At 34.3% G+C, this 19,924-nt stretch overlaps 1 protein-coding gene across 2 annotated transcripts in view; it reads left to right on the top strand.

Moving 5' to 3' along the window:
* LOC129236383 (glutamate-gated chloride channel) overlaps positions 1 to 19,924 on the top strand; it is a 157,812-nt gene that overhangs the window by 55,772 nt on the left and 82,116 nt on the right. For both annotated transcript variants that reach the window (XM_054870741.1, XM_054870740.1), the window contains exon 3: positions 19,655 to 19,834. In XM_054870741.1, the coding sequence (XP_054726716.1) occupies positions 19,773 to 19,834 (62 nt within the window). In that variant the 5' untranslated portion in view covers positions 19,655 to 19,772. The remainder of the gene's footprint in view (positions 1 to 19,654; positions 19,835 to 19,924) is intronic.

The following is a 19,924-nucleotide window of genomic DNA, read 5'->3' as shown; positions in this document are numbered from 1 at the left end:
CTCGAAACCTGTGATGTGTTTAGCACACAGTTTTTCCAAACTACCCTTAACTTTATCCATTTGAATATTTTGCGATGACAGGTTACTCTTGAATTCATTGGTTTTTGTACATAATTTGTGAAAGTCATTGATTGGATCATTTTTTTTTTCAAATCTGTCAAAAAAAAATTTACAATATCTAAATCAAAATCATCACTTTCTGGCTTTATTGCGTATTTGCTGTTATTATTAAATTCACTGGGTTCTCCATCTTCACCTTCCGAAGAACTAACGACTGCTTTTTCAAAACTATCTATGATGTTTCTCTCAGTCATTGCGTTTTTGCTATGCATGAAACGGGCGATTGAAAAATAAATGTTCGCACTATGTTTTAGTGGCTACAAATCTCTACATTCCCTCTTAAATTTTCGAGATATTTTTTGTATCCCTCGACATTTTATAATTTTGCCCTTTTATTGCTATTAACTGCTTTCTTTCTATATGAGTATTTTGGCACGCTCGGCGGCTGAAAAGGCACATGCAGATTTTCCAGTAAGAGTTTCCATACTAAATAATTTTTGTACTACTGCGAAGGAATTTTCGTAATTTTCTGATACGTCTAATTATCCAAACTGTGAAATACTAAATTAAAGAATGTAAAATCGACACATCTGACAATTATGGGTACGTTCAACAGTATATTGCCAATACACCACGCCGTCTAACTTGCATATTCCTCACATTTTGAAAATTACGTCGCGTTCCAAAATTCTACATTACCAAACAAAAAGTAAAATTTATACATTTATACATTTATCAGGTTTTAGGTTTTAGTGTTTGATAGGTTTATATATTTTATGGCTTACTGTCGCTTGTGCATATTTTCGACCGCTTAATCATTTGTAATGATAATAATTATAATGACTGCAAGCAGAGCCCTCTCCGGAAGAAAGAAAACCCCGGTTTTTTGATACCTTTATACCCGTCCTCTTATATGGCGCAGAACGCAAATGAAATCAAGCAATGTAAGGTGAGAAGGTACTAAAAGCATATTGCGGTGGTCTACGAAGTCGATATAAAAATGAGCTCTTCAAGCTTTGCAAAGGCATTTTTTTTTTGACGTGATAATGTCTTATAATTAGATGTAGCCGGCTGCACGCACCTAAAAATGCGGTGTTATCTTGCTCGTGTGGCATTCTCTTGCTTGAACTGCAAGCGAGAACGCGGAACGAACGACAAAGAGGCACAATCGGCCCCCGCGTTCGGCAACGTTCGACATCTGGCTCTGTCCTACTTGAGTGAGCATATATATGTATGTATATGCGCATATGTAGGTATATAAATTCACATATTTGTATTTCCATATGCCTTCTTCCTGTGTGCATGGTAATGAACCATTTCTCTGTTGAGAATAGGACGTTGATAGGAATGGTAGGAAATGAAAGGGATGTTTCGAGTGTAATGTGTCTTGAAAAAGTCAAATCGATGGTGTTGCCTCTTAGTGTTGTTGACTTATTAACGTCTGATGCACAATCGAAACTGAACATATCTTTCATGAATTTGATCGATGTTTCGTAATTTTTCACGTTTGTGTAAATGTAACTTGATCAATTCCATTGCGATTCCATTTACCCCCTTCTCTATATCCATACAAACAACCACACCAATTTAGCTATAACAATCCTCCCACCTGGGCTAAATGCCTCCCTAGGACCATAAAAGTACAACAGTAGAGCCGCGTTTATGTCCCAGGACACATGATGTACCTGCGTCCAAGTTCCTCTCCTGCAGACATATGAAGGCTGCACGCCGTCGATATTCCCAATAATTCCACTGTGCTCATAGATGGCTCTAAAGTAAAGGAGATATCGGAAGAGTTGCAATAGTGACATATTAACCCACTGCCGTTTTGCCTTCTGTGCGATATTGTAGTGACTAACTCAAAAGTCTGGCTTGTCGTCGATTCGTTATAAACCGACCGCCTTCACTGCTGCTGTGATGTGATCGTTGCTGAATCGCCTTGCGTTCTCAATGAATATGTCATGAAGATGGCAAAACGCATACAAATACAACTACTGCGTGGGCTTCTCCATGTCAAGCGTACGAAATGCAAGCTCCAGACTCAAAAGGATGTATGTATAAGTGGACATGAATAGCAGACATAACTTTGCGAAGAAGGAAGAAAACTGGCAAAGGTTTTCGAACTGAGCTCATACAGATAAACGAATGTAGAGCCACACTGATAGTTATTTTTTACCAAAGTTTTATGTTATTAATTTTGTAATATTTCATATGATTTATGGCAATATAAAATATACCAAATTTTAAGGCTTAAATGAGTTAAGCGCTTTTGCATATTAAGATCTCACGGGTTGAGGTGCTAAATCTCTCCATAATAATAATAAAGGAAATGGAACTCATAAGAATACTGCACGCTTTCAACGGATAATCTCTAATAGCACCACAATAGTTTTTATGAGGCCATTAAGTGAAGCTAAATATTGTTTATGCGTATTAAATAACGGTGCTTTCCATTATCAAACCCATATGGCCGAAAAGGAAAGTGAACGTCATTAAAATTCCACCGTTTAAGACACTTCGTTAGTCTTTAATTTCTTAAAGTCGAAACGGAAATAGAGAATGAGAAAGAGAAACAGAAAAGTGAAGTAGTCAGCAGAGGAAATGGATGTGTGCGTGTTGGTTCGCCATGCGGTAAACCACAGAAACGCCAAATGCATGCGGGTGCTCAACTCCATGCATGTGTATGTGTGTGTGTGCGTACATACTTTCAGGTATGTAACTACCATTGAAGGCGAAATTCCAACGCATACGTAACCTTCGTGATGTCCTCAGCGAAACGACCCCCTAACAGACCGGTCGTGCGCCCCACACATCAAAGCTCAGCGAACTATGCGTAACTGCTATGAACGACCAACTAACCTCTTAATTACCTTCAATGTTAGTTAAATCTCGTAAAGTAGCAGCAATTCAAAAGCGTTGGAGGATGGGAAGTGGTGCGTGAGGTCGTGTTTGTTTGGCAGCTGTTTTGCCTCATTTTCGACAGCTTTTACTAAGCGCTAAATTATGCTGGTGGGTGGGCAAGCAAGTGTGACAGGATGGCTAAGGATGTTTATTCAAATATTTAGCTTGGCACGACCGACTTTTGCACAAAGGCAACAATTACTAAAGAGATTCTTAAATTGAAAAGCTGCAAAGGTAAAATGAAGGTTTTCCTGACATGAAATGTTTTTAATTATGATATCGGACACTTTTATAATTAAATGAGGTTTCACTTGAAGTGATCCATTGTATTGGCATAAAATTTTATTGCTCCCTATTTTCATTGTGCCATTTTTAGAAGACAAAATTTGCCGAAAAATGTGAGTTTGTCGGAGTTTTTTGCACTTTTGTTATGGTAATTCGGAGGAAAGGAAAATATTGAATGATTTCACTATAGTCTGGATATCCGATTTTGAGATCACAAACCAAATTTAGGGATTTTGCAAATTTTTCGTTTTCTTTTTAATTTTAAAATTTAGGAAACCAAAAAAAGCATTTTAATCAAATCACTGGAAGTATTCGGAAAAATTATGTTTTTAACTTTCTTAAAATTTTTTTTAAATAAATTAAAAAATTTTTTTTTAAATAAATTAAAAATATAATTTAAATAAATTAGAAATTTTTTAAAATAAATTAAAAATAAAATTTAAATAAATTAAGAACTTTCGCTTTTGCAAATTAATAAAATTTAAATAAAGCAAAAAATTTAATTTTGAAAGAAAATTAAAAAATTCAGTTTTCCTGGAAGTATTCTTCTGTTAAAATGCTTTTTTTAATATCTTATTAAAAATTAATTATTATTAAAAAAAAAATGTTTAATTAATTTTTAATTTAAAGACGATTTTTTAATAAATTTTTAGTTGAAAAAAAATTTAATAAAAATGTATTAATTAATTTATTAAATTATTATTATTGAGTAGTTGAAGAAGAGAAAAATTATTAAACTTACTTTTTTGTTATCATGTGGCAACCCCTTGAAAATACAATTTTGCAAATTAATAAAATTTAAGTAAATTAAAAAATAGTTTTTTAAGAAAATTGAAAAATTTAAGTTTTGGAATACTTGCAGTGCTTTTTTTAAAATGTTTTCTTTTTTAATTTTTTATTAAAAATTTATTTTCATTTTTTTATTAAAAAATAATTGTTTAACTAATTTTTAAGTTAAACACGATTTTTTAGTCAATTTTAAGTTAATAAAAAAATGTTTAATAAAAAAAATATTTAAAATTTTATTACAATAATAAATAAAAAAAAATTATTATTAAAATTTTATTAAATTTTTTTTTAATTATTATTTATTTGTTAATTAGTTTATTAGTTTATTATTATTTTGTAGTTAAAGAAAGTTTATTAAAAATTGTATTACAAACTAATTTTTTGTTATCATGTGGCAACCCTTTGAAAATAAATTTTAAATAAATTAAAAAATAATTGTTTTTAAGAAAATTAAAAAATAAAGTTTTCGTAATACTTCCAATGCTTTTACTAAAATGCTTTTTTAATTTTTTATTAAAAATTAATTATTATTTTTTTATTCAAAAATAATTGTTTAACTAATTTTTAATTTAAACAAGATTTTTTTTGTCAATTTTAAGTTAACAAAAAATGTTTCAATAAAAAATGTTTAATAAAAAAATTCTTTAAAACTTGATTAAAATTTTTTTAATTATTATTTATTTTTTAATTAATTTATTAAATTATTATTATTTTGTAGTTAAAAAAAAATTTATTTAAAAATTTATTTATTTAAAAATTTTTTTTGTTATCACCCTTTGAAAATACTATTAATACTGACCGCTCTTTCAAGTGAATTTCAGGGATTATTAAAATGAAAAGAAAAGCGGTTCATCAAAAGTCATAATTTTCTTTCTAAGTAAATTTCTGAAATAAAAAACTAAAAATAGGCAGAACATCACTGAAGGTAGCAGTAGGAGCGCAATAATAAGAATGGTAGGTATTTTGTTGTTGCTTGAATTCTCTAGACAAAAATTAAATGAAAGTTAAACATAGTTTTGCCCCTTAGAGAAGACATAAAATAGAGAACAAATTTAAAACAATAAAAAGGTAAAGCTGCTTTATTGCTATTATACCTTTTTGATATACCTTGACTGAAGGTAAATAAATTGAAATGCGATAAAAGTATGTCATTCATAAAGCTTTTATGGCTACTGTGAAATACGAGGGTTGGTGTTTATATTTCTGGCCTAGCTATCAAAAAATTAACATTGATGGATTGAAAGATTTTTATTGTTATTGTTAGGTTATCAACATCTTTGAGGAGTAAAAGTAGAACTCATAGATAAATATAGGTATTATAACTTAGTACACATATATTCAATTATAATCAGATATATTATTAAGAAAAAAACATTTTTTAATTTTTGAAAAATAAACGAAGTATTATAAATACTAGAAATTAAAAAAAGAAAAACATATATAAAAAATATGAATCCAACTTATTTATTTTCCAAATCTTTCAAGTCAATATTGCTTCGAGTCATGTGATCTCGGCACGCCATCAGGTTATGCGAACACTTCACTCAGAGAGGTGGTTCATTAATTATTTCTTGTACATAGAAAAGGATACATTCATGTCATTTGAAGGGCGTATATACAAGTATAAGTAGCTACACTTTAATCACAATTTTGTAAAATTTGTTAAAGAAGTAATGATGCTGGCTAATTGATTTATTAATACAGAAAATCGACTTTCAAAACACGGCATTCCGTCGCCAAAGAGAAAAAAATGCTGCCTATTCACTTTTCTGCTTACATGCGAGGCATCTATCCAGAAATTCCATAAAGCTCTTATTCAGTCACTAACTAACCAGACCCTGGTATCCACTTGAAAGTCGTGCTTTAATTACTGCCGTTTTCTCTATACAAACTGGCTTTTCGAAGCAACATGGAAACATGACACACAACGCATTTGAGACCCACTTACTTACATTTACTGACAAAAGCAACCAGAGAAATCAGTTTTGTGGCACACATAACACTTGACTTTATTTCATCTGCCTCGCCCATAGCACATACACACACAAACACACACACATACAAATACGCACAAAAACGGTGAAAGTGACTGTTGTAGCTCTCACTGTGGTAACGCACTTCCACCAGAGCTTACCAAACAACCGCTCACACCGATATACATACATGCATACCTACATCTGTATATACAAGTGCTCCTAGTTGCGCGTGTATGTAAAACATTTTCTGCAAAAGTACATATTTTTGCACTTACAGCCTCAGCAAGGCGCTTGGCGAAAGCTATGCTAAGCGGACGCCTTTAGAAAATAAGGCAAAAATCCAATCAGCATAAAAACTCGGCAACAGCGCACAGCAACAACTATGCTATATACAGCAACTACTCAGCTTGCAGTGTCTCCTCTCTAACGTGAAGTCTACCACAAGGCGCACATAAACGTATGGCTTGCATTTTTACACACTTTGCATGTATTAGTGTGCATTTCAGTCTACCGCAGCAGCGACTTCGTTAACACCAGCTTCAATGCTGTATGTACGAATTTATAGCCTTACATACACACACACATACATTTTTTGTAGAAAGCTACCACCCACACAGCCGGCAACGCACTGCCGTCGAGTGCCAAACTGCAAAGCCGACTGTGTCGAAATTGTGTCGAAGTAGCTTCTTTGTAGGGAAAACTTGAACTAGGGAAAAATTGTCGAGCACAATTTCGCTAAATTTGAAGCAGCTAAGGGTATCTAATGATTTAAAGTACAAGGTGGCGCAAAATTAATCCCCCTATCGGCAGATTACAAAAAAAAAAAAGGCCACGAAGTCCTAAAAGGCATATCGACCACTTCGAAGCTTGAATAAAATCGCGACCATTCTATATTTCGCTCTGCTCACTATGGGTTGGTGCGTGACTACTATTTAGAAGTGCGTAGATTCAAGTCTCCGTGCATGAAACACCAAAATGATGGAAAAAATCACCCCTCGGTCACCCCTCGGCAGGCAATGGCAAGCCAAGAGTGTATTTCCGCCAGAAAAACCTCCTCATAAAAACCAGTAACCATTCAAAATAAAGATTTCCACCAGTCGAAATAATTTCTGTTCTTATTTGGTAAAATTCTTTCATTTAATAAAATGTATTCAAAAACAAAATCGAATGATTAATTTTGCGCCAGCTTTTAATTCTACGTACATCCTTACCTTTGTGTTGAGATTTGAAGCAAATCAGAGATGTGGAACTGTGGCCGAAAGAGTCAAGCAAGAGAAAATTGAAACTAGCGAAACCTAGATTTAAAAAAATCTACTTTTTTGTTGTTTACATTTTTCTAAAGAATAATACTTCCTTAATGCCGTGGCACAATTTCAAGTAAATCGGAAAGAAACTTACGGAGATATATAACATTAACGGCATAATAATAAAAAAGGATCGCGAACCAGTTATGGTTCAAAATTCACTAGAAACGAACCACTTCAGCACCAGTGAATTTGCAGCGGAGTTCAGAGGTGCACTCATTCACACATACACATACACATACACAAATTTGCATACAGCCGTAATTCTGTACTTCTGTATATGTAGTTGTGTGTACTCATGCCTGCAGTCCGGGCAAAGGCAACTTGCACGCAATGAAAAACCACATATTGCCTTTCGCCTTTCATTTTCTGCATTTTGGCTTCGCAACAGTAAACATTATTTGGCACACCCACAAACAGTGGAATCTACACTACAATAAAACCATAATACAGAGAAAAATAGAGGAATAGAAGATAAAGTATAAAAAGCAATCGTATTTGTTTATTTGATTTTTCAATTGTGGCCAGGAATACTGAATTATTATTTTATCTGATCTCAAATAAAAAATTCTTCTTCTAAATAATTCTTTCGTCGCCCATTTTGTTAAACTAAACTCTTTCTGGAACACACTAAACTTATGTATCAGCGTATATCTTGGGAGCGCCGTATGCTCGGCATACTCCAACTTAAGAAAGAAGCGAGCAATGTGGGTCTTGTGGCGAAAGAGGGCAAATCCAAGTATTTGCTGTCAACTTACAAGGAGACGTCGCGTCTTGCACAATCAGTGTTGAAAACCAGAAATTTGAAGTTGTAAAGGGCTTTGTCTACCTTGTGATCAGCATAAACTACAAACATGACGTCAGCCTGCAGATCAAGCGGAGAATGACTCTTGCCTATGGATGCTCGTGCTCTTGCTATGGATGTTACTTTGGGCAAAGTAGGCAATTGAGAAGCAAAGTGCTGTCTCTAAGGACCAAACTCACACTCTACAAAACGCTCATCATTCCCATCCTGCTATATGGCCGGAAGCGTGGACGATGTCAACAGTAGATGAGTTTTGATTGAGGCGCATTTTATTTTCAATAAAAATATCCTTATTTTCATTTCGTACTTGCCATGTCTTAAAGGGCAGGCGGTAGGTTATGTGTAGTAAAGATTCGAGGAATCGAATCGAGCAAAAGAGAGAGTTGATAACCTAAACTTATATGATTTGGCTTTAGTATTCTATTTTGTTCAATAACGTTCATTTCTGTAGGAGTTGCATGTCATATGAAACAACTGCTTAAAGAACTGATGTTGATTAAAAAATTAGCTACTGGACCGCCGATTTTGGTGCAATTCTTCACGTATGAAATTTCCGCAATCTCGTTTTTATTTGTGAAAATATCACATTCGAAATAATTAATTTGTTGATTAGGTTTCTTATACTCCGCCAAAATGATGTTATTTCCCTCTTTCGTAGAAATGAATCACATCACACCGTTTAACCGACGAGTTCTAGCTTCCAAAAATAAAACTGTATTGCACACCTCTGGTCATACTTTTTAATTCGACACCTCATTTTAGAAAGTCTGCTCTAATGACATTCACAAAAGATGCTTTCGCGTATAGCTCAGCTATATGAGCTAAAACAAATACGAAAACATAGGCATATAGGCACTTTTTCAAAATGAAATATAATATTTTTGCGGGGTGGACAAAATGTTACTTTCCCCTTATAATAGAGAGTTCAATTTGCCATTAATCATAAACAAATTTAGATATAGGGTGTTTTTTTTAGAGGTTAGGTTTTCAAGTTGGCACTACTTTTTTCGTAGATGGTCTTTTTGACAGCTGTCACTTGATTTATGCTCAGTTTGGTTTGCCATTTCGTAATGAATAGACTTACACCTGAACAACGTTTGCAAATCGTGCAAATTTGGGCCCAAAACGAGATGGCCACCGATCCCGATTTTCACAAGAAAATTTTGTTCCGCGATGAAGCTCACTTTTGGTTGAATGGGTATGTCAATAAGCAAAATTGTCGCGTTTGGAGTGAACATAGTCCACAAGCCATTGCTGAGACGCCGTTACATCCTCAAAAAGTCACTGTTTGGTGTGCTCTATGGGCAGAGGGAATCATTGGTCCATATTTCTTTAAAAACGAAGCCGGCCATAATGTTACAGTCAATGGAGAGCACTATAGAGCCATGATTAATGACTTTTTCGTGCCTGAATTGGACGATGTTGATGTGGACGACCTTTGGTTCCAACAAGACGACGCTACATGCCATACAGCCAACGCAACAATCGATTTATTGAAGGAAACTTTTGGTGAGCGCTTGTCTACGCAGATAAGCCCGAGACGATTGACGTCTTGGAAGAGAAAATTCGGCGCGTTATTGCTGACATACGGCCCCAATTGCTGCAAAAAGTGGTCGAAAATTGGGCCTCTTGGTTGGAATTTATTCGAGCCAGCCGCGGCGGCCACTTGCCCGAAATCATTTTTAAAACATAATGGCAAGCCCTTATCTTTATAATAAAGCCAAATTCTTGGCCATAACATTAAATTATACACGTTTTATTTCATCTTGAAAACCTAACCTCTAAAAAACACCCTTTACTTTGAGAATATTTGTTTGTCTATAAATGTTCCCAATTTCGGGGTTTAGCATAATCATATACGCATTTACTTAATATTAAAAAAAACAATATTTGGTTTTATTTTTTTCATGGGACATATATTTTTGGGCTCATTATAATTACACTTACCAAAGTACAGCAATAAATTTGGTTAAGGATGAAAATATATTTTTAACACATTTTTTATCAAAACTGCTTTTATATGCCACGAGTAGAAGGGAAACGGTGTGTAAAAATTACTTGTGGTTTGAGGGGATTTATAAGGCTTAAGGTCAATTTTATCACAAAATATAGTAGGTTGAAAAATTGTCTTAATTGGAGTTTTAGCTTTCAAATGATATTAAAAAACCCCAGTTCCAAGACTTTCAACTTTTGTATTTTTGTCCACATTGGTAGCACTGTGAGCCGAGACAAACGTGAGCTGGTATTTTGTATATCTAGTACTTAAAACGCCCTGGCACAATATTATTTTTTTTTACATTTCATCAAAAAAAAAAACAAATTCAAAAATTTTCACTGTGCATTGGCAACACTTCGAGCAACCTATTTGCCACCAACTGTACGTAGACCAAAACAAATATGTGAAAAAATATGTACACCAACAGCGCATAAATTAATTACAAATTTTGCAAAATTCTTTGTTCTTCCTTTAAAAAATTCTTTATGTGTTGTTGCATTTTTTGTTTTTAAACCAATAATTTGTTGCTACATTTTAGCCTTCCACGGCCTTTTGCTGATGCAACTCAGATATTTGTACAAATTCAGGCTATGCTGATGCTCCTTTGTAAACAGTTGCTATGTTGTCTTGCTTCTGTTCCCTCACTCCGTTCCAGCTAAGTCGTTTATCGTTGCACTACCAGGCACAGGCTTCGTAGCTTGGCAGTGGCGCTACCCTATTTGAGCTCAAAGCGGCGTAAAGCGTTGCTTCTGCTGCTTGTAGCTTCATTGGTTTGCTATTGTCCCAGTTTCCGACTATGTTGCTGGTTTCAATGTAGTGTTGCGCATTTGCCTCCTATGCTTCGATGATTCTTGCAACTAACCATTGGGAAGAAGAAAATGCATGAAAATTCGTGAATTGGCAATAAATGGGCACAGAAAGTGAAACCAATGATTCGAACGCACTCTCGGCCAATGCGGTCTATAAGTGTATGGTATAGCTCAAGCCCGATGCTTTTGTTGTTGTGCTACAACCACGTATCATTGTTGACAAGGATAGTATTCCTGCGTGCCTCGAGTGTTGCAAATTGATTATTTACTTTGTTGTCTTTATAGACATCATTGCTGGGCGGATACCGCTTGGTATTGGATTGTGGAAGCTCCTCGCTCACACGCATGAAATGTACTTATATATGCATGTATGTGCATATGTACTGGTGACACTTTTCATTCATTTTCCCTGTGCAGCACTACTCCTGTAACAAGGTTCCTACTTTCCTTCCTCTACGGTTTCAACCAGCAGATGGCATTCGCTTATTAGGAAAATACAGTAAAATCTCGTTATTACGAAGTTGAAGGGGAAGACGAAATGCTCATTAAAGTATTTTATTTCAATTAGTTAGGTTAGATTAGGTTGAACTGGTTGTTCTGCAGTCATCGCATCAGTCAAAGCGATACCGGATGGACTTAGTTATGTATTTTACGTAGTCCATCCGCATGGTGCCTGTTTCTATTGTGACTTTAAAAATATCCTACATTTCCAACTTAGGTTATGTAAGGCTGGTTGAGCTGTAAAAAGATTTCGCTTAGACCTCTAGGATCCATTGTGTTACCAGTGGTATGTAATTGGAGTCGAAGATATTGTTTTGAGTAATTCTTAATGCACGTCTTCACGAGTTTTAATAAGCCATTCAGCGTTTTGTCAGCAATAACCTTCAAGGATGAAAAATATGTTGATTCTATGCACATTTGTCGAGTCCTGCAAAGAGCAAAGCAGTGACAAAGTAGGTGCTCCATAGTGTCTCCAGCATTCGCTTCGTTGGATGTGTAACGTGCATCGTTTTGGGCTAATCTTATTTTCGCTGCGTGAAATGGGGTAAGAGAGTGTCCCGTCGGTACTCCAACCATTATTTTACCGTCTTTTCCTGAGAGTGATAAAATAAAGTTTGAAGTTTTCGTATCTTCTATTCCTAGTAAATAGTGACCTGCTGAAATGAGCAGAGCTCATCCATTTTGGATATGCATTGTTGAATAGATTCCGAGCCATAATTGCTTTAACAGCCGCTTACCTATCAAAGAAAATGTTTGTCCGAGTATTAAGACGAGTTAATTCCAGAGCTAATTCAGTTGCTTTTGTTGCGGCGTAGATTTCAGCTTCAAATATATTACAGTAATTAGGGAGTCTGAAAGAATTTTGGGGATCAAATTGCGGACAAAAGACAGACGCTCCTACTCCTTCCGCTATTCTGCATCCATCTGTAAGGGATTTGCATGTATGGTATGTGGATTCTAGATTTTTCTGCCATCCATTTTGCTTTGCAATAACGGTAAACTTTTTGCCAAATTTAACTGACATCTTCAGTCTTAGAGCAAATCTTTTGGCTCAATTTCCTACGACTAGTTTGTTTGGATGCTAGCTAAGAATTCTTTCTAGTGGAGTTGTGCTTATAGCGCCAGTTACATATATTTCTGCAGCCCTTTGCACGCTTTCCAATCTTTTAACGTATGTCACTGCATCGCACGCCGTTCACCCTACTAGCGAACCACAGAGCATTATTGGTCTAAGGACCGCCATGTATATCTAATGTGTGAGTGTATAATGTGTGATGCGTATAAGATATTAGGAGCTTTCTTTGCTCTTTCCTCCACATCTAATCTCCTTGGCAGTTTGCTATTCACAAAAATGCCTAGATATTTAGTGGATGTTTTTGGTGTCAAGTCGACCTGTGTGACCAGTTGTCACTTAAGTCCATCTTGTCTGGATTTACTTCTAGTCCAACCATTTTCCTCTACTTGTAGATCTCCCCAAACGTCCTTGTGCGTATTTTACTCATCGTTTGTAGGCAACTACCTGATACGATAACAGCATAATCGTCACCACGTGACGTCAGTTTCGGTCCGCTATTCCCAAGTTCGATTAGAATCTGATTTATCACTAGGTTCCATAGGAGAAGGCTCTCCCCTCCTTCCCTCTTCCATGTGGGCTTCCTCTGTTTGCCTCCTCTACTTCCAGATTATACTGGACACCCATTCGCCCATGACTATCCGACAGTTTAATACGCTGCCGATATTCTCCGCAGTGGTTTGAATAACGCGTCCTGCGTCCAGAAACGAGATGCTCTACAGTTTCCTTTCAGCGCTACTCCCTACATTTCCTGCATTCCTCGCTGTCCGAGATTCCTATCTTCGAAGCATACGCCGCTACTAGGCTATGTTCCGTCAGCACGCTTTTTTCTAAAGTTTCTGATCATTTTTTCGTTTAGTTCGTTGTATAAGATTCGTTCGTTGACTTTGGTAATTTGTTGGCCATGACTGAGGATAGATATACCCGTTTTTCGCTTATCGTCTACTATCTCGTTCCCTTTAATGCGCTTATGGCCTGGGACCCAATAGAAATGTAGCTTACAATTCGCTAACAACCTTTTTATTGCTCTGAAATTATCTTGGACGTCATACTAAACGATGCTGACTAAATTACTTTAATGGTTGCCTGACTATCTATGTAAAAGTTAACCTTGGAGTTGGTCGCAAAAACGTAGGCAAAAAAAAAAAATCTCGAAAAATAACGCATTTTTTGAGCGACTTAAAAGTTTCACTTTATTTTATTCAAATTTAATGCGCTCTAAAGCAGCATACACAGAAGTTTTCTAATGACTCTGAATAAAAAGTTACCCTTTTTTGAAATTAATGAAAACAAAATTACCATGAAAAATATTGCCAATAATGTAAAATTATTTATGTGAGACCAAGTGTATGTATGTAAGTGCATTTAAATAAATAATTATTTACATTCAGAATGCAGTTAAATCGAAATAATGGCGGGTAGATGAAAACTAACATAAAAAAATTTTAATGACAGTATTGGCCAGTGCGCCAATTTAATATCCATGATTGCTAATGACAAATACATAAATGCTGTATTTACATATATATGTATGTATGCTGTTCTAAAGCAAATATTCCCTGTAGGACCGGAACATTTTATTCAGAAATTTTTTTCCTCAAAGAATTTAGTTTCAATGATGTTTCAAGGGACAATGTAAAGGATGGCAATAACCAGGCACACGCCACAAATCGAAGGTGAAGGTCGGTCAAATACCTTAAAAGGGATGCATTTATTTCAGTTGTTCGGCTAAGGTGTAGGTCTAAAAATATACCTCTTGCTGAAGGAAAATAAAAATACTATCAGAGAGAACTAAGAAAAAGCAGATTTTTACCAAAAATTCTTAAATTCTCAGCTGGGAGTTGCTACAGTTAATGTAAATGTTTTAAATCAAGGAGTTTTCACACAAGTGAATGGCATTTTAAGCTGTCTTGGAACATAAATAGATGTCGAAGCGAAAGTCTTAAAAGAAAAGGTGGTAGCCAATAACCCAAACACAATTCTTGAAATTTTATCGTACCTGAAGCTAGTAATTTCCTATAAAGCAGTAACTAAACAATAGCCCCCGAACTATTGCATTTCCCTACTGGTGTGTATGTATGTGCATATGTATGTATGTTGCATGAATAATTGAAATGCCAAGGGGCAGCCAATGTTCATGATTTTAATTAATCGTTAAGCGGCCAAATGTAATTAGGAAATACTCATTTATTGCGAAAGCGTGTGACATTACATAGATTTTAGTGAATTTGCAAATGCATGGGAATGTAAAAATTATCAACCATGGGGAATTTCATGCAACAGCGTAGAAGCAGATGGGAACATTTTGTGTATTTGACAAGGATTTGAGAGTAGAAAGAGCGATTTGTTTACACGTTTAGATATTGAATTTGTATCAATATTCCATTTTTTTGATAGAGAGATAAAAACAGGCTACATTTCATACAAGAACAAATTTTTCATAACATTAAGTTGATGGAGCGGAGGTGAGAAATTTAAAAAATCGTTTATGCGCTTAAGATAAAATAAGATAACTTAAGATAAGATTGTAAGCACTAATTAAAATGTGCTACATGCGAAAAAGTCAAGAGTGGAATTAGTGAATAGGTGGCACAAAATTAATCATCCAAATTTTTTTAAGAACTTTTTTTCTAAATAAAAAAAAATTACTTTGGGAGCAAGAAATCTTATTTTTGACCATTGAAAAGAGTGAAATAGTGAATAGGTGGTGCAAAATTAATCATCCATTTTTATTTTTTTTAATAACTTTTTTTTCTAAATAAACAAATATATATTCTGAGAACAAGAAATCTTATTTTTGACCATTGGCAAGAGTGAAATTAGTGAATAAGACAATAGGTGGTGCAAAATTAATCATGCATTTTTATTTTTTTTAATAACTTTTTTTCTAAACATAAAAAATATATATTCTGAGAGCGAGAAATCTTATTTGTGACCATTGACAAGAGTGAAATTAGTAAATGGGTCTAAAGGTGGCGCAAAATTAACCATCAATTTTTTCTGTTTTTAATAACTTTTTTTTTCAAATAAAACAACAATATTCTGAGAGCGAGAAATCTTATTTTTGACCATTGGCAAGAGTGAAATTAGTGAATAGGTCAATAGGTGGCGCAAAATTATTCATTCATTTTTTTTGTTTTTAATAACATTTTTTCTAAATAAACAAGTATATATTCTGAGAACAAGAAATCTTATTTTTGACCATTGGCAAGAGTGAAATTAGTGAATAGGTCTATAGGTGGCGCAAAATTAATCATCCTTTTTTTACAATAACTTTTTTTCTAAATAAAAAAAATATTTTGGGAGCAAGAAATCTTATTTTTGACCATTGGTTAGAATGAAATTAGTGAATAGGTCAATAGGTGGCGCAAAATTAAGCATCCATTTTTATTTTTTTTTAATAACTTTTTTTTCTAAATAAAAAAAAAAAAAATATTTTGGGAGCAAGAAATCTTATTTTTGACCATTGGTAAGAGTGAAATTAGTGAATAGGTCAATAGGTGGCGCAAAATTAATCATCCATTTTTTTTGTTTTTAATAACATGTTTTCTAAAAAAAATTTATTTAGGGAGCAAGAAATCTTGTTTTTGTCCATTGACCTTATATAAGTGGACGCGACAATTTTTTATTTTTTATTTTTTTTTATGTGCCTTCTCTATAAGGTTCCTGTAATCATGGACTTAAATAAAATGAAATATGACCTGTCTGCTTTACAATTATCCGTCTGATTGAGAAGCACTGATTGCTAAGTTATCTTTTTTCTTTATTTTTGGCGATCAAAACCTGTTGTTCGCACTTTACGTTAAACTCGGTTATGTCTCTTCCAAAACTGAATTGCTTTTTGTCACTAAATTTGTGATTTATTGTCAAAAATTCGCTTGTCAGGCCTTGTCCAGATACAATGGTATGTGTGTATGTGTGTGTATGTGGTGATTTGTTTTGCAAATTTTCGATTGCATAAAAGCTTCCGCGCGAAAAAATATTCCAACGCACACATGCACATACAAATTTATGAACTGTAAATGGCCTTCACCTCTTTCGGCCATTCATTGCAAACGGTGGTGGTCACTCTGGTTTCTCATGCTAATTTGTTGGCAATTTCCGACCTTAACTAAATGAAATATGAATGCATAGCACATTGTACAAATATACAATATGTGTGTGTCCGCTATGTATGGATCTCATAACCATAAAGCCCATATATTCAACAAAATGTTATGCTCTTCATAGTAAACCACATTTAAACAAGTAAAATTATGAAAATATCGTCAATGTGCGCTTATGTAAGCTGAAAAATATTTTATTCGGCTAAGCATTTAATGCAAATACGTTGATAATGGGACTGTCGTTCCGTCTGCCCCTACTTACGTACTCGTGTGACGAAGTTGTGTTCTGAGAGGTGTCCTGAAAAAAAATCAAAATAAATAGGAAATATAAAGCCCTCAGTTGGAATTACATACGGAACTTACCTGCGACGTGTCTTTTAAATCCTGTGCGTAGTCACGAGTGTCGGCAAAGTGCTATTGTGGATTGCCAGAAATTCTAAAAAAATGTCAATTTGGCTTTCTAGGTGTTCACGAAATTAAAAAACTTAAGTAAATGCTTCACACATGAACGAGGTGGCAAAATATAACTCCACTTTGGCAAAACGTGTCATATACAGCTCAGCTCTTCACCCTAAAGTGGTGCTCAGACCAGAGCAAAAAGATAAACAGATATTCGCTGACCTTGGCGTAGTGCAAATACCACAGATGCAGCTAAAAACAACAAAGCTACGATATTCGATTGAATAGTAGTCACGCACCAACCCATTCGGCTACGATGGCTGCCGTTTCATGAAAAAAAAGAAAAATTATTTGTGAGTTTAATTTTCAAGACGCCACACAGTGGGAATATTTTAACACATTTTATTTAAGGACAAATAAGGAATTCGGAATCAGAAGCTCCAAAACGTATACATCAATTTTTTGAAATTTTTCCTGTGAATAATTTAGGTTTGTCTTTGAAAACAATTATAGTCCGGGAGCCAGGGGTCATTTTGACCTCATCATTTCATGCCGACTAATTTTATTACTGAAGGCAGACACCATCCAATGGATGGCCGTCAGGTGGTCCAGTAGCGGTCCAGTAGCGTCTAATAACTCATTTAATACTGAAGACCCATATGAAAATATAGTAATGATGGTCAGCTGCGTTTATAGCGGTAGAAAGACCGTCAGCCGAGCAAGAATGTATCATTGCGTTCATACATCTCGGCGGCGGGCGGAATTTTCAATGCTTCGGCTGACGGTCTTTCCACCGCTATAAACGCAGCGAACCATCATTATTATATTTTCATATGTGTCCAAAATTATGTAAAAAAAATTTCAATCGGCATTAAGTAGTTTTACTTTTTAATTCATTTTACAAGTTCGCCTGCTAAGCTGACGTATTTTCCTCCCTCTACGGCGCAGCTGACTATTTTTTTTTATTCTACTAAATGTCAACAATAGGTACACAATCGAAAATGTGCTTAAAAATTGGGTTGATCGAATGGCCTACTGTAAAGCCAGTCGTGGCAGTCATTTGAACGATATTATTTTTTATTCATAAATGACAATGGTCAATCTTCAAAATAAAAAAAAAAAGGTTTGAAAAAATATTGATTAGTTTTTTTTATAGCCGATTCAAAAAGAAAATTTTACATGGCCCACCCTATATTATTTCACGATATTTGAAAATTCATTTACAAAATAAACTTAGGAAAATTATAATTTTAATTAAAATAACTTAAAAACACTGTTGAATAATGTTAATTATGGATAAATGAACTATTTGCATTTGTTGGTTTTTGGCTTTGGTTTATTAAACAATGAAAAATTGTAACTGATAACGCGGATATGTGAAAAAGTGAGTAAGCAAAAATATCAATGGCAACATTGTGTAGATACAACCAAACAGGGAGCGTGTCATTATTCTGTATTACAAAATTCTGGGTGACAAAATTCTGTAAATTGCAAAAAAAATCTGCTTTTTAAAATTCTGCTTTTCAAAATTCTGCTTTTTCAAAATTCTGCTTTCTAAAATTCTGCATGTTTAATGCGAAAAATTCTGCTTTATTCAAGTTTTGTGATTTTCGTCATACAAGAAGTAACAAAATAAACATTTATTCCATAAATATAAATATGTATAGGTTTAAGCGATAACAATATTTTAGTTTAGCCGATTACAATATTTTTTGGAATTCTTTTTAAATATGTAGTGTGACTTAATTCATTTCTTTTCTTAATAATTCTTCGCAGCTGTTCGTTTTTTTAGAAGAGTTCTACGCAAAAATACTGTGGATTGCGTAGCCGGAGTTGGACTGATGAGGGTTATTTTTTTGAAGCGCGGCCGAAGGCCGCCCACGCGAAAAGGAGCTCTACGCAAAAATACTGTAGATTCTATCGAAACTGAAGAAAAAATTATTATTATTATTATTTTTTATTTAATATCTCGAATAATAATAAAAAATAATAATAATAATAAATTAAATAATTACATTACCTCTTTAACATTGTTAGCATTATATTTTAATACAGAATTTTGTAATACAGAATTTTGAAAGCAGAATTTTAGAAAGCAGAATTTTATTATAAAAAAGCAGAATTTTAAAAAAGCAGAGTTTTAAAAAGCAGAATTTTAAAAAGCAGAATTTTGTTTTTAGAATTTTGTACATACAGAATTTCGACATCAACCCAACCAAACACATACACACACAAACTGATATATTGTGTAAATGTTTAACTAAAAGAACGCAGTTGTTCTCTACGGATGAGTTTTGCTCAGTTTTGTGCTCGGTAGGGGCTGCGGTAAGGGACTGCGTACGTAGGTCACTGTTTTCAGCATTAGGTTTTAAGTGTTTCGATAGTTAGGGGATGATTTCACCGCTTAAGGATGTTGGAAATTTACGGACTTGCCGGGATGTATTAGATCTACGATAAAAAAATGCCAAATCGAATTTGAATACATACAAATTTATATTTTTTAAGTTTTTCTGAATTTTTCATAAAAATATCCCTACTCAAAATGTTTTCCAAAATAATTTACGAACATTTTAAGAAAAAATTTGTAAAATCGCTCAAAAATTGTAATAAAAAATATTTCATATCAGCAACATATTCCTTTCTACTTACAGCCACGGAACTCATAAAGAACACCCACATTAGCTGATAAAAAAGGAGAGAAAACCACGTCTACGCATCTACAAACATCCACACGCACACAGAAACAATAATCGCCAGATCGTTCAAATCATGGGCACCGGTCATTACTTTTGGGTGATATTTTACTTTGCCAGTTTATGTAGCGCATCACTGTAAGTACTTTTGCCGAAATTCACATGAGTACACATTTATGAACCTACACACGCGTAAATGTAAATCACACACATACGTATAAGTACTTA

This window comes from Anastrepha obliqua, chromosome 1 (assembly GCF_027943255.1).
Source record: "Anastrepha obliqua isolate idAnaObli1 chromosome 1, idAnaObli1_1.0, whole genome shotgun sequence".
NCBI lineage: Eukaryota > Metazoa > Arthropoda > Insecta > Diptera > Tephritidae > Anastrepha > Anastrepha obliqua.
Note: the sequence above shows the minus strand (reverse complement) of the source record. Positions and strands in the feature narration are given on the sequence as shown.